The 16,135-nt window shown below is 40.2% G+C and overlaps 1 protein-coding gene across 7 annotated transcripts in view; it reads right to left on the bottom strand.

Moving 5' to 3' along the window:
* LOC110091506 (very long chain fatty acid elongase 4) overlaps positions 1-16,135 on the bottom strand; it is a 51,703-nt gene that overhangs the window by 10,572 nt on the left and 24,996 nt on the right. For 2 of the 7 annotated variants that reach the window (XM_073000939.2, XM_073000942.2), the window contains exons 2-7: positions 11,157-11,259; positions 7,925-7,990; positions 6,495-6,682; positions 5,421-5,501; positions 2,438-2,497; positions 949-1,063 (exon numbers count right to left, since the gene is read on the bottom strand). In XM_073000939.2, coding sequence (XP_072857040.2) covers positions 949-1,063; positions 2,438-2,497; positions 5,421-5,501; positions 6,495-6,682; positions 7,925-7,982 — 502 coding nt within the window. In that variant the 5' untranslated portion in view covers positions 7,983-7,990; positions 11,157-11,259. Of the gene's footprint in view, positions 1-948; positions 1,064-2,437; positions 2,498-5,420; positions 5,502-6,494; positions 6,683-7,924; positions 7,991-11,156; positions 11,260-12,092; positions 12,159-13,842 lie in introns of all 7 variants that reach the window. The other 5 variants (XM_020815658.3, XM_078394129.1, XM_078394126.1 and 2 more) reach the window with 4 other exon arrangements.

Below are 16,135 nucleotides of genomic sequence, written 5' to 3'. Positions count from 1 at the left end.
CTGTCCAACATACAGATATCTCAGGGGATAGATAAGGTGGTCAGGCACTCCCATTTCTTTAAGGACTTGCCATAGTTTGCTGTGGCCCACACAGTCAAAGGCTTTTGCAAAGTCAATGAAGCAGAAGTAGATATTTTTCTGGAACTCGCTGGCTTTCTCCATAATCTAGCTCATCTTAGTCGGAGGATATCTCTACTTAAAATAACACTGAAAGCTTTGCTGCCATCTCAGACCATGGTGTGGTTCTCCACAGCAGCCTAGCCAATTTCCTTCCTAATTAGGACTGAATGATTAAATCAGGATCCTAAAGGGCTGGGGGGAGCCACCTTCCTCTCCCACCCAAGACTGCCTCTGGGAATAATGCTACCCTCTGAACATTCTTTAAAAATCACTCAAGCTAGTCTCCATTCCCCAGCAATCAAATCACCAATCATAGCCATCATCCCTCATCAAATTTACAAGAATATCTGTGCCAAATTGCTTGGAGGGCATATAAGAAGAAAATGTGCTGAATTAAATCAAGGCTTCATCCAGATCAGGATCCTGCTTTCAGTACTGACCAGTAAAATGGTTCCAGAAAACCCAAATCAGGACATACAGGCAAAAGCCATAGCCCTCTGCCTTGAGTGATGATCAAATTTAGAATCTGTAAGCATCCCATTTGGCTGTTATTGAAAGCTTTCTTTCCCATGAAATTATCTAATCCCTTGTTGAAAATAAGATGGAGGACTGCTTTAAACAATTACTACTTTGGCAGCTGCTCCAGCAAATGGCTGTCATAATAAAAAGCAGTTTGTTATCTGGATCCTGGTCGTTTATTGAGAATCTACATTTTATCTAGACATTCTAGGGTGCTTCTATGTGGAAAGAGAAATGTGTATATTGGCCCAAATTGTGAGTTTCAGCCCAGACAAAGAGAGAGAGAGCAACTGATGGAATGAGGCCTACCTTGTCCTCCAGGCACATATTTGACACCAGCCCACCAGTTGAACAGCATGGTGCCATGATGGTAGACATGTAGGAAAGTCACTTGATCATTCTTTTTCCGCAAGATAAAGAAAACCTGAAGGGCCAGAACAGAATAGCATTTATGAATTTGAAAGATTAAAGAATACAAATGGCAAGGAAACAGCTGGTGTTTTGAAAAAAAATATGGCTGGGGCTTGCTGTCACATGTCTTTGGCTAGTGCAATGTGACTTCTGTGACTTAGGGTGCAACCATTTTTATGGTGGTGGTGAGGCTGTTTTGTTGTGCATCAGATTAGAGGTAGAACTGTTGGATTTTAACAACAAAGGTGGTGCTCTTCACATGAAAGAAACTGAATCTTTTCATACATCATTGCCCCGGCTCTTTTAATCCTACCCTGTCTAGTGCACTCGCAATAGGTGAATCTAGGGCTATAACCCAAACAAAAAGCAAAGGTCGTGCTTTTGCTGCCCCTCCCCTCAAAGGTTTCAAAATCAATTTCAATATAATATTTTTAGTACTGTAGTAATCTACAAATGCCACCCCCCACTCCACCCCCCCCAAAAGTCTAAGCTTTCAGGCTCTCCAGATCTCTTCATCTGGGGAGATGCTAGAAGAAGTATGCACAGAGGGAAAAGAAAGGGTGACAGTGTTGAAGTTACTTGGAACTTTGAAAAAGGGGCATGTAAGGAAGCTTTCAATTAATTTAAATTAATTATTTGTGCCAGAGTAACTGAGACAAAAGAATTTGCCCACTGAATGAACCTTCACGGACACAAAGGTGGCTTCCTCAGATGACACAGACATTCACATTAAGCTTTAGTAAGTGATGAGATGGTTTCAGGTTTCACTTGGATGATTCTCTAGAATTTTTCTTCAGTTAACGTAACTAGGAAGAGAAACTAATGTAGGCTTAAATTCTCCCTCTCTTGAATTTGCATCACCTAATTTTGTACTTCATTAGTTCATTCCTAAGCATTTGAGGAAGACTGATTAAGGTATGGAGAAGCTCCACACTACTACAACAGTGGGCAAAAATTTTTTTGTTTTGTTTCATTTATATACCATCTGGTGACTAAGGAGACTTTGGGCCATTTAAAACAAAATAAAACACTAATAACAGCATTAAATAATAAGAAAACAAACAACACAATAATATAACAAAACCTATCTCCTCGTTATCTTTCTGGAGATGTTCTTTCATCCTCCCCACTCAACAAAGCATCAAAACAGAGTTTACCAGAATTATTAAGAAAATCAAATACTAAAACCAAGAAAAGACTGGACAAGTCTTAAAATGCTTCATTAAAAAAAGAGTGATAATTAAACAGTTACAGTATCATGTGGGAGAGAATTACAAGCAACCATGGCAAACTGGAAAGTATGGAACCTAAGGAAGAGAAAACATAACCGAGGGAAAGGGCTGAGAAGCATCAGAATAAATGAAGTGACTACTAAAGCCAGACTTACCGTGTCAAGCAGTTCAATGACTTTGGAAAAGAAGAACCACCAGCACACGCCTGCCATCTGCTGGGCAAAGAAAGGAACATGCTGTAAAATGTTTGGGATGCCAAAAGATGCATTAAAAACAAAATCTACATATCTTATCATGGCTTCATTCCAGGGCAAGACAACAGCCCATCAACGAAACATGATAACATGCAAACAAAAGGTACAAGCACATCAAACAGCTGGTGAAGTTCAGAAAATGACTAGATGTTTATAATAACTTTCTTACTTTGTACGTCTACAATTTGTTTGATTTTTTTTAGTGATCCAATAAAAGATATCACCTACTCATACATTTGTTTAATCCTGGGGAGCCCTTGGCTTTATCCTTGTTCATTATGCTACTCGCAAGCCTGATTTTGCCACTTCATGTCAAATCAGATAAACTTGGGATAGGCCCAGGTTTATTTTAAACATGGCTAGACCCAACTGTGTCTAACAATGGAATGACAAAATTAATTTATTCATACTCTGAAGAAATCTATGCAAAGTACAATTGTTTAATATATACTGATTGGAATGCTGTTGGCACAAATTTATTCCATGCAACCTGGATTATGTCATCATCCAGTGATAGGTATCTTTAATTCTATTTCATTAAAAACCTCCACACACACACACAAAAAACAACCACACTTCAGTTTGGAGGCTTCCTATGGATCCTTTTTAACCTGAGGAAACCTCTGGGAAGCCTCAGGATGGATGGAGGGAAACCTTTAATATCCATTTAGCTGAATCAGGACCACTGGCAGTGATCTAGCAGCAATGTTTTGATACAAAAGCCTGCCCCCCCCCTCGATTCTGAGGCTCCCAAAGGTTTCCTCAGGTCAAAAATGATCCCTAGAGAGCCTTAGAACCTGAAATGGAGGATAGGAGTTTTTAATTAAAGAACCCTGCTCCATATGTTGAAGGCATCTGGCTTGTACGGCGTACTTTTATGCCAACAGAATTTCAGTCATTATGAATAGATCTAGATCTGATAAAATAGCACCTGCAATAAATGTATAAATATATTATTTCCTTGATATATAACCTGAACTACAAAAACAATAATGGATAGCTAAGTACTGTAACAATAATGACTATCACTATTAATTAACTGTAGAAGAATTCAATAAACTTTCCACCATATTTTTAAAATTTAAAATGTGACACTCCGTGAAAAGCTAGAAAAATATGGTTCTGGTAATCCTGAAGACATCACAATAAGAGTAAGTAATCGAGCACTACAGGTTATTCATTTCACAGGATTAAACACAATGCAAATATATAATCCTTTCCTTCTGATGGAAAAATTTCAGTTCTGACACAAGACTACACGAGAAGAGATCCTAACTCCACACACTTCAGGATAAAAACAACTTACAGTGGATTGTACCAGGGCCAGGTCAGTTGCAGGGTTTTGGAAAAGGCTTCATTTGGGGCTTGCATAATCTCCCAGCCAGCTTGACCAAGGCTGTGAAGAGCAGCACAAAAAAAATGATAACTTGTCCAAGTGCTGGGCAGTTGTGGCCTGGCTCCTCAGATTCTGCCCAGGATTAGATTGGGAATTGTTTGAGGAACTTTTAATTCACTTGGACCTGTGGTTTCTTCTGTTCTTTGTTATTGACAGTCAAAACCATGGTTTGAAGGACAGTCTATATGTTAGAATTGTTCCAAGGATGTTATAGCTAAGTATCCATAGCTACATCCAGAAATATTCAGGAATCATGAGGCCAATTCTCATCAGCATCACCAACTACAGGACTGGAGTTGTAGTCCAAAATGTACGGAGCCAAAGACTCTTATTCACTCCTGCTTCACAGCTAGTAGAAATGTGACTATGTGCTCCTCCTCCTAGCAGAAACAGAGAACTAACTAGTCAGATTTGGAAAATCCAGCCAGCCACATTTGCTATCATAATGCCACTGAAACACAAGAGTGGGTGGCTGTGAAATTTGGCTGAGAGAAAGGAAACTGCCCACTATGAACATGAAGAGACTATGTGAGCCTCAAGGTCTGCTTCTGAACTCATCTCAGGCCAAGAAAATGTTACCCACTTCTAATGATATGTTCCATACCTTTGTTGAAATGCATTGCAGTCACATGGTATATATACAATGATGCCTCGCAAGACGATTTTAATTCATTCTGTGAAAATCGTTGTCTTGTGAAAAAATCGTCCCCATAGGGAACCTTGCAAGACAAATGAAATTTATTCATCTTTGCAAAGCATTGGTCTCAAAAAACCGTCTTGCAAAGCTTGGTCATAGAAAAAACCGTCTTGCGAAGCACCATAGGGATCGTGAAAACCAATCGTCTTGTGGGTTTTTCACTCCGCGACGCAATCATCTTGCGAGGCACCACTGTACCTCCCATATATGAACATCCCACTATTTATATTTTTATATATAAATAGACGGGCAGCTGCACAGTAGTAATGGCAGCTGTCTTTCCTGGTGAATTTGTTTCAAAAAAATATCAATAAGATTGTACACAGATGCCATCATGCTAATAAACATATCAAAATGCCACCAGAACAAAAAATCAGAAGCCTTCTGGAGAGTGGGAAGCCTCCTGGCACTGGCTAGTAAAATGAATCACTAAGGACTGCGTGTTGTGTGGCCACAACTTTATGCTACGATCTAACTTGGGCATAGGTAGGCAACAATCCCATCATGTGACCATGCCCTCAGACAGAATTTTGGGGACCAGTAAAGACCTCAGACTTCAGACCTCCAACGGGCCTTCCATATTAAGACATTACTTCAGAATGGATGAGCTGGATAGTCACCACAAAAGAAGAAAATGAAAATGTGATGATGATCACCCACCCACCCCCACACACAGAGACACAAACAGTGTGAAGAAGTAGCTGTTTTCAACCAGAGAATTCAATAAACATTTTTTGTCTACAGCTATGCAAGGGGTATAAGACTAGCTCTGGTCAATAACTGCATTGTACCCGCATTCCAAGATCACTCCAGCTGTAGTCCACTGGTTGGCACAGATAGCTGTAGTTGGCCAAGAGTGATGTCATCAGGAACTGAGAAGGAAAGGATGACAGGAAGAAAACATTATTGCAAGGAATGTCTCTACTCCCCTGTTACATGTGGCATCTGAAATGATATAGTCAACCATATTATTTCACCCTTTCTAGAATAAGGCAAATATGGTTTCTATGAGGGTATAGTTGTGTAATCCAATGGTAATTTCATAAATGATCCTCTTCTTAGCTCAACCTTAACCAACATGAGTTTCACTTTTAGCTTGCTGTATTCTCCTAAAGACATTTTTTTTCCAGTGGTATGTTATTAAATCAATTTGTATTGATTTACAGAAGTAGGCAAAAAGATGAGTAATATATGGCCACAACATCCATCTTATATCACACAAAGTGGTGGCACACATGGAATACAAAGAAATATACCTATTTTTAACAATAATCACACTGTAAAGATTTTTCTAAATTTTATCTTGTACATCCTTGATGAAGAGGAAAGAATCTCAACTTTCACTAATCCTTTTTGCACTCAAAAAAAAAGAGAGAAAGAAAGAAATAGCCTTTTGCGGCTTAAGACCTAAAAGCGGATGCCACATGTCTTAATATCCTTGAAAAGCAGAAAGCTCCAGTTGACTAAAGCAAGACAAAGCCCAGTGATTTTGGATATACACCCTTTGGGATGGGGAGTCAGCTGCTGTGTGTGCAGATCACACTGATAATAATAATTCTACACCATCAAGTCAATTCTGATTTATGGTGACCCTTTTCAGAGTTTTCTAGATAAAGAATACTCAGAAGAGTATGGGAGCATCCTTGGACTGTGCAGCTTGCCCAAGGCCACACAGGCTGATGCTTTTGAGGTGCAGAGTGGGGAACTGAACTTCCAAACTAACGCACTGGGTTACCCAGTTAGCTTGACATTGATACTATAATAATAAGAGCAATGGTTGTTAGAAAGGGACAACTATTAATAGGACAGGTGTCTTGCATCCTTGACACAGAGATAAAGGGCTGAAGGAACTTACACTTGTTTACCTCATAGAACATATACACTGATAGCAGTACCACTGACAGGTTATAAATCACAAGGAAGCCCTTCAGCCTCACTGGCTTCCTCTGCTGCATAATACGGGGCCCTACTGCCACAATGATGAGGTACAGAATAAAGATGAGAATGACTGGAACTGGAGAGTAAACCAGTGGCCAGGGATCTGTCCTTGGATCTGGAAACCAAAAATACAAAGATAATAAGAGGAATTGCCATGTACTGTTATGTTTTCTTTTTCTTCAAGGGCTTTGGAAGCATTTTCAGATGAACAATGATATCAAAAATTCTTTAAATTGATAAATTCAGAAGTGATGAAAGAGAAACCTGGTCTTAATCTCTCATTCTGCACCAGTGTTTTGATCTTACCATCACAGCTCCATACAGATTTGCCCCAGCCCTCTCTTCTGCTATTCTTCTCCACTGCTCCCTTCCTTATTGCTTCTTCGCCCCTCCCTTTCCTTTTACCTTTACTTCTCTGCCTGTGATATTTGTTCTCTTCAACTCTAACACACTTAGACATTAAGAAGGTTGCATATTTTCATGGTTGACACATTTTCAGTTAACCTGTTTCCACAAAAATTTCCTCAGATTTATGTGCCCCAATGGTGAGACTTCAGGATTAAGCCCATGCTTATCTACCAATGAACAATCACAAAATAAAGCACACTAAACACTAGATGCATAGGTGATGAAGATCATGATATGGCGATATGACAAATATCTTTCAAAACCTGAGGAAGACTCTTTGCAAAATATTGGTAAACCTACTATCTAGTTTGACTGTTTCCTGATCGTCTCATACAGACCTTAATATCCATTTTTCCTCTTACAGTCCTGTCCTTTCCCCTCCTTCTGTGATGACAGTTCCTTCACATCCTCCCTCAAACTGAACTCTTTTTGTTTAACCTCTGGGAATACGAATACAAATATCGGCACCACAGGTGCCTGGGAAAACTGGAGCCTCCCCCCAAGAACCAGCCAGTCCACTTACCGCTCACCGCACATTGCAACAATCACGGAAGTAGCCCACTCTGCACACAGCCAACTGCTCAGCAGCTGAGCGGGGAGACTTGTCATCCTGCCGCCTCACTGGAGTGGTGGTTGTGCAGGAAGGCAGGGAAGTGCCAGCCAGGCTACTTCTGTAATTGACACAATGCATATGATGACAGCTGTGTCTGCCGCATGGTGAGCAATATGTGGACCAGCCATTTCTGGGGAATCTTCAGGGATACAAATACGAATATGCCATCTCTAGTTGACAACTTCTCTTTGTTATAATATTACTTCACATTTGTAGTACACGTTCAAAGAAATTATATTCTGGTAATAGTCTGTGAGAGAGAGAGGGAGGGAAAGAAAAGGCAGGGTACTGGAACTGAGGGACTGGGCCAGTGTGTCAGCTAATGAGTTTACCTACCTCCATTTTCAATGGCCCAGTAGTAGAATTCTTGGGTGTTCTTCCAAGCCAATGCCATAGCAAATTCTGAAGAATGAAAACACATAAGATATAAAATTCTAGGGTCCAATCACCCAGACTCTTTTCAAAGGTGCACATTTAAGATTTGGTAAATTGTGCATGAACAAAAAGCCCCCCCCCCCCCCACACACACAAAGGTGTTGGAAAGTACTTATAGGCAGATTGTTTTTCATATAAATTATTTATAAGTCCTTTTTTAATATAATGTATGGAATGTCCCTATGTTTATACTGTTCTGACTGGTTTTCAAATTTAAAATTCTGTAGGATTTAGAATCTTAAAAATGAACTCCCACTTATATATCACATGGAGGTGAAAGACTGTTAAGGCCAGGTCTAAATAGTTCACCTATTTGTAGATCTTTTGGGCATCGGAACAGGGTGTTTGTCAAGCACCTTGCAGGCTACTTAATACATTTGCTCCCATGACTCCTTATGACCCAGCAGCAATATGCTATGCGGGTCTGTTCTACGGGGGTCACCAAAGCTTACATAGTAAGTGGCTACCCCAAATTCCTCAAAAGTTTTACATAATGGGAAAGAACTGCTATGTGAAAACTTACTTTATCTTATAAACCATGAAGATTAATTAAGCACATTTTCATAAAGACCTTGCTTCATTTTGACAAACACAAGCAAAATCTTCTTCGACAGGGCATCATACCAAAGGGATGCTGACTGAACTGAACACATTCCTGCTAAAATGCTTTCTCCTTAACGGGACCCTGGTTCCTTCAACCAGCTGAGGAGGCATGGAAACAGCATGCTAAACAGCAGTAAAGCAGCAGCACAAGGCCCTTCCTTTCTGTCACATAAAAAAAAAATCACCCACATAAACTGTTGTGTACAGCCCTAACTGGTAACAGTCATGCCAGACCTCCATGTGATCAGGTTCTCATGGAAAACATGATTCACTGGGGAACGGCAGTATCAGAACAGAGAGGAAAAGTGTCTGCAACCATCTTTGAACAGACTTTTATGGTATAACGTAGCCTTCTGGTGTCCCACTGTAGCTGGGACAGCTATGCTTTTCAGAGCCCTGTCTCAAGAAAAAAACATTCACTCATCATCCTGATTTTACAGAAAGAGCTCTATTTCTTTTGCTCATTATCAGTTTGGTTCACACTAAGCTATAAGTAGTGAGAAGGGAAGCTTAGAATAAACTGGACAGCATGTCTCTATCAGGTTGAACATTTTACATTCTTTGGATGATGGTGATGCTAAAACCTATGAATTCTCATAGGCTTATGCAAAACAATGGCATAACGCAAACATTTCCTCTAATTTGGGGCACATGGACATATTTGGATGTTCACGCTGCCAAAAATAGCCATCAGACAAGTGTCACAACACAACAGCAATGGACATAAGCAATTACACAATATACTACTGCAACCTAACACTCCTTTTATAGAATGAAAAACTGAAGGCAAGACACAAGCATACTTTTTCCAATCCACAGGAGGAGCTGAACCCATTCATTTCCACTGCAGCAAAACACCTATTTAACAGAAGGACACGCCAGTTTCACTGAGTCGCCTCTAATTATTTTTTTTTCCTAAAATTAATTTCCTAAAATAAATTAATCCAAAATGTTGTTTTGAGGGGAAATCATCTTGTGTGGATTTTTTGGGATAGATGTGTGTTTGTGTGCAATGAGTAATGCTTACTCACCGTTTCTAAAATATTCTTTTGGGGAAATCAATTTGTGTTGAATTTTGGCCAACTAGGGCTATTTTCCTATTTTTTTAAAGGTTTAAACACAGAACTACAAATTATTTCAGAAATAAGATTTTAGTAAATTATGTGGTGAATAAAGATGGCAATTAAAAAATACAGTATCTCTTAAAAACAACATCCCAAGCTTAGTTGTTGCACAACTCATATTATCAGGACATAGAAATCTTCAGCCCCACATGGCTAATTTGTGCAAAGAATCCTATATTCCCATGATCAACTCTTTATCTGGATCCTCTCTCCAGAGCACGCACATTTCCTATTCTCCACCACAATCACCACTAAACTGTCTCTTGTATTCTCACCTTTATTCAGATACACAGCCACACACTCCACTCACTGATCATGCACTGATCACACATACATTTTCCATCCAACACATGTTGATAGCATGTGACCCATGTGATGTTATACTGTAGCTCTCATCACACCCGAGCCATCACAGCCAATGACTACAGAAAGCCAACAGAAGGGATGGAGAGAATACTAGTCCAACAACAGATTGAGCATCATAAATTGTCTACTTCAGTTTCTCTCCTTTGGCTTTCCCAACCCTCCCCCCCCAACCTTTGCGAGTTTCTTCAACTCCTTACTTCTCCTCCTCCTTCTCCCCACTGGTTTCCCCAATCTCTTCTCCTCCCTTCAACTTCTGTTAATGCTTCCCAACGTTCCTTCTTTCTCCTGCCAGTCTTTTTGGCTTTCCCAACTTAGTCTCTCTTCCTCACCTCTCTACCTTTCCTAAATACCCTCTTAGTCTTCCTTGGTCCTGGATGACATTCCCAGGCCTCTTTTTCTTCCATCCTTGGCCTGCATTGTTTCCCTCAAAGCAAAACAAAGCATGCTGCTTATATACCGCCCCATAGCGCTTCAAGCACTCTCTGGGCAGTTTACAAGTTAATTATGCAGACTACACATTGCCCCCCCCTGCGAGCTGGGTTCTCATTTTACCGACCTCAGAAGGATAGAAGGCTGAGTTAACCTTGAGCCGGCTACCTGGGATTGAACCCTGGGTCGTGAGCATAGTTTTGGCTGCAGTCCTTTTCTCTGGCCCACACCACCCTCAGTAACTTTCACATGCCACGTTTCTTCTCTGCCCCATGTTCTTGCCTGTTTTTCTTTTTCTTTCTTCCAGTCTTGGAGCTCCCCAAACTTAATATTTCCATGTTTCCCACAATCTTTTGGCCTTCACAAATCACTTCCTCTTTTGCCTTGTCCTTTGTTGGTTTCTTCAGTTCTCTTAATAGTCTTCTCTTCTTCCTCCGTAATTGGTCTCAGCCCTGTAATATTTCCCTGCTTTCCCTAAACTCTTCTTTTCTCTAATTCCAGCTGGTTTCCCCCCAAAAATCTCAATTTTCCAACCACCTTCTTCATCCCCTGGTTGACTTCCTTAACCCCTCTTCTCTGCTGCTCCCTAGTAACACCTGTTTCACACACACCTTTTCAATTTTGTCCGGCCAACTTCAAAGTCCCACAGCTTGAGTCTTCTATCTGTTCACCTGTCTTCTTTCTTCCAAAGAATGTGTTTGGTCCACATAAGATCTAGGAAAGGAGGAGAGTGGGGTTGAAAGTAAAACATCTGCACCTTTCAAGCCATGCAAAAAAAAAGTTTAAAATTATAAATTAAAGTTAAGAAGTCAAATAATGGTTGCTATGATACACAAAACAGAGGCATCAGAAGACCCTGAGATCTGCAGCAGTATGAAAGATGTCTATTGGAAAAATAAGTAAGATGTAACCTCCAAAAAGTGCACATTATGCTGATGGAAAAACTGAATATGAGGTTGGGTGGGTAGTGCAAGAGTGTGTGTGACAACACTGACAAATGATGTGGGAGATGCTATGGGACTGGGACAGTATGAATCATATTTTTTCCATTGACAGCATGATGTAAAAGCCAATATGAATCAGCCCATACTCCCCCTCCTCCAAATTCACAGCGTCTTCCCCTATCTCTAGAGTTTCGTCTTCTTTTGCCATCAGTTCCAGTCAAATTGGTTCAATCTGATTCGGAAAAAGTGTGTGCAGGGCTGCTGGTGGTTGGCATGATGGTACAGCAGCGGGCGGTGGGGGATGTTAAAACACTGGGAGAGCTGGAGCTTTGCAAATAAAGCCATTTGCGCTTTTTAAAGGGTTGGTAGCAGTGCTGTTGAGCTAGGGCATGTACATACACACACCCTAACACACACATTTTAGAGAAAAGAGAAAAGGAAATTGTTACTCAGCCCTTGTTTGCAACCATTTAAAGTAGCTCTCTTGTAGCTGTGCCTCCTACAAGAAGCCTAGAGGAAAGCTACAGGATGTTAATAAGGTGCAAACAAAGCTGTTTGTAAATTTTTTCCACTCTCCCTATATGGCCAGTTAATGCAATTTACCTGGGGAAATCTGACTTCTCAGGTGCGATTTCATATTTTTCTATGCACATTTTTCATGCTGTGTAGCTGCATCCAGAATGGCAAAAAAGGAAGTGGAAGAAAAGATACATAGATATAAAAAGATGTCTCTGTCAGATTATCGAGATGCCTACCACCATTGAGAGTCAATCTGGTGAAGAACATAGTGTCAGAATAGAACACTTTTGCAATCTTTTTATAAAAAATTGAAACCTACAGAGTGTCAAAGTTTGCACTTTCAGAGAGAGAATCAAGGGCTTGAATTTGTCTACCCAGAATTACAGAGGGACTACTGTTAGCTTAGGGGACGTGGTGGTGCTGTGGGCTAAACTGCAGAAACCTGTGCTGCAGGGTCAGAAGACCAGCAGTCGTAAGATCAAATCCATGCGATGGAGTGAGCACCTGTCGCTTGTCCCAGCTCCCGCCAACTTAGCGGTTTGAAAGCATGCAAATGCAAGTAGATAAATAGGGACCACCTCTGTGGGAAGGTAACAGCGTTCCGTGTCTAAGTCGCACTGGCCATGTGACCATGGAAGATTGTCTTCGGACAAACACTGGCTCTATGGCTTGGAAATGGGGATGAGCACCACCCCCTAGAGTCGAACACGACTGGACAAAAATTGTCAAGGGGAACATTTACCTTTACCTTTTATTGTTAGCTTAGCCACTCTAAAAGAATAAGCACAATTCAAGGAAACTATTGAAAACAATTCTGGACATTTCAATAGGGCTTCTAAGAATTCCCATTATATTACTTTGTGGGGGGAGCTACAGGAATAACTTTTCATCAGTGTTGGAAAATAGGTGTTATTTCTCATCTCCATATACTGTTATTAACAATTTTATTTTTCTGGAGATATGAAACAAGTTTGAGAACTACAGATTTTTCTGATGATACTTTGCTAGGGCAAATATAAATAAATAATTCATACAGAAGCCTGTGGAATTCCATACAGTTGATGGCCTTGTTCAAGAACCACTGGACCTGACTTACAAACTTTAGAAAATCAGCATATGAATGCACTGTCTCATAATAAAAATTATAATTCATAACCCTGTTCCATAATGAGGCTTTAAAGCTATATTTTATTTTTTTTAAAAAAACCTAAATCTTTTATTAAAATAAAAAGCATTTCAACTATAAAAAATCAAAACATTTTTTTTAAAAAACCCAGTAGTTTTTCAAATTAGCGATTTTTAGGCATCCTATCGTGACTCTTTGCCTAGCTTTTGAGAGAGATAGAGGATCTGCCATTGGAAGCAGGGGGTGGAGTCTAATTTCACCAGCCTGATATGCTCGCTTGGCTCCAACCTAACTATTCTAATGGTTGAAAACAATTCAGCTACTAAATCCCATTTATTTTAATGAAAAGATTTAAATGCTTAGAGTTTTTTTTTGGAGAGTTTCAATAAATAGAGCAAGGGAGGAGCATATCATATAAATAGGTTCTTCGTTCTTCCTGATCAGTGTCAACAATTCTGTGACCTTTGTTCATTCTGCCAAGTGTGATCAACCAAACTGACCTTGTGCACCAGCCTCATCCATTCAAGGTTCCCTGCTTGCTTGTTATTCTCCCTGACTAATGTACCATATGTTTAATTACTTGCTTAAAGTTCATTTGTTACTTTGTGGGTTGGTTTGTTTTTTGTAAATGCAAAATTCTTCTAGGAAGATATATTGGTAACATTATGAATGGTAAGCATTTGATTCAAAAATTAAACAAAAACCTACCAATCCCAAAGCAGGAAAAGACAGTAGTAATAGAACTGTAAGTATTACTGCTTGTCTGGTCTAGAAGGGATAAAAAACACAATAAATGAGTTCACAAGAAGATCATAAGAGTTAACTGGTCTGCAGAACATCCTGTTCCCTCAGATTTTGGGGTCAAAATGTAATGTCATAGAGGAGGGTCCTTGTGATGATGGTCAGAACTATTTCTGGGGCAGCTGCTAATGGAAACAGGCAAAAGGGACTCTGGCTGAATGAGTCTGGAACCCAGATTAAATTTGGCTAACCACCTAATACTGCAAATCATAACTAGAGGGGAAACCCAACTTTCTGGTAGTTGGTAAAGGGTAAAGGTTCCCCTTGACAATTTTTGTCCAGTCATGTTCGACTCTAGGGGGCTCATTCCTGTTTCCAAACCATAGAGCCAGCGTTTGTCCGAAGACAATCTTCCGTGGTCACATGGGCAGTGCGACTTAGACACAGAACGCTGTTACCTTCCCACCGAGGTGGTCCCTATTTATCTACTTGCATTTGCATGCTTTCGAACGGCTAGGTTGGCAGAAGCTGGGACAAGTGACAGGAGCTCACTCTGTTGTGTGGATTCGATCTTATGACTGCTTGGTCTTCTGACCCTGCAGCACAGGCTTCTGCGGTTTAGCCCACAGTGCCACCACGGTCGCAGCATCACCACGTCTGGTAGTTGAGCAGGCACCAAAATGCACTTGGTAGCTGTAGTGGTTGCCACCATCCTTGTTAGGGCTCACATCTTGCATGGCCTTACCAAAAGTATAAACGAGATATATGGAGTTTATCTAGGTCTTACACTGGGGCTGGAGCCTGAGGGAGACTCAGTGCTAGTCTATGGGGAGGTTTTTGTTTCGCTTCATTTGGTTCTGCAGCCTTGGTGTTACAACTGCAAGCCTCATTCCTAATGTCCCTGGTGCTCTATTCACTTCCTTATGCCAAATGTCATGCTGCACCCAGGCAGCATCTATTGGCTTGCAGCCCCCTTCCCTCATTCCTGTTTATTTGGTACACCTACACTGTGCAAGGAAAACATATACAGTATACAAACACCTTCAAGCTGAGCCAGTGAGTCCTAACGTTAGGCAGGAATGGGTAGAAATGGGTGGTCAGATTTTAAGGTCAATTTACACCCATTACCCCAACGTTCTCTCCTTTGGTTTTACTCAGTGTGAGATCTGTCTCCTTGCTGGGGATTGAAAGAAACATAACAATTCTCTGGGCCCAGAGCTGACATCATGAGACCCAGCAACCCTATATTGCTAATATTAGCTAATACAGTCTAGGTCATTTTAAGGATAAAGGCAGGGTAAAAATATTTTAAGTAAGATAAATTAATAAACATTGGACTGGGTCTGCTATATTCACTAACAGAAAATAAACCAATGTCTTGTTTTGAATATATTTACTACATTTTACATGTCTTGTGTGATAGTTAGTCTGATAAAAATTGAGTGTCAACCCACAGGCTCCTATTGTTGTAAACAGAGATGGGCATAAGTTAAAAAACAAATCACCACATTCATTCAAAAACTGCTCAGTTTGTATTGGTACAAATCAATGTCCCCAAGAAATACAAATCAATGAATTTTTACTGATATTTGATTCATCAATTTGTTTGGCTATAAAATAGCCGCCCAGGCACCCACCAACACCAAAATTGAAGAGGCTTCCTCTGACTCTCCTCTACAATTGATCCAAGCTTGCTGAAGATTGGGTTTCCCCAAGCCAGCTGGTAGAGGGCATTTTCCTGGGGGAAACCAATTTGTGGGTGTATAACTCAAAACCCAAACTTCACCAGACTTATGGGGTTTTGTAGAGGAGAGTCAGGGGAAGCTTCCCTGCAATTTTGGTGCCTTTAGGTTCTTGTGGAGCTGTTTTATAGGAATGTAAAGTAAAAAAAATGAATATTGATTCATAAATTTGTCAGAAAAAAATCCTAAATTCATAATTCATCTACCTTGACAAATCACAAATCAAAATGAAACACCATTTTTCTTATTTGTGTCCAACTCTCATTATAAATCTGAGAATATTTCCTCCCCTGGAGAAGATCAGATATATTTGATTTGAACATGGTGGAGGACCTTCCACTCCATTACGGACCCAGAGCTGGTTCTGAATCATATTAAGAAATATTTCTAACATAAATGTGCCTACACCATTCTTTAAAACACACCAGCCTGCTCTAGTGTGGTTTGCTTGTTTAATCTCTTTGAGGGGTTTGGATAGTTCAATAGTGGAAGATAAATTAGATTATCTAACTGAACCA

Source organism: Pogona vitticeps, chromosome 5 (assembly GCF_051106095.1).
Source record: "Pogona vitticeps strain Pit_001003342236 chromosome 5, PviZW2.1, whole genome shotgun sequence".
NCBI classification, from domain to species: domain Eukaryota; kingdom Metazoa; phylum Chordata; class Lepidosauria; order Squamata; family Agamidae; genus Pogona; species Pogona vitticeps.
Note: the sequence above shows the minus strand (reverse complement) of the source record. Positions and strands in the feature narration are given on the sequence as shown.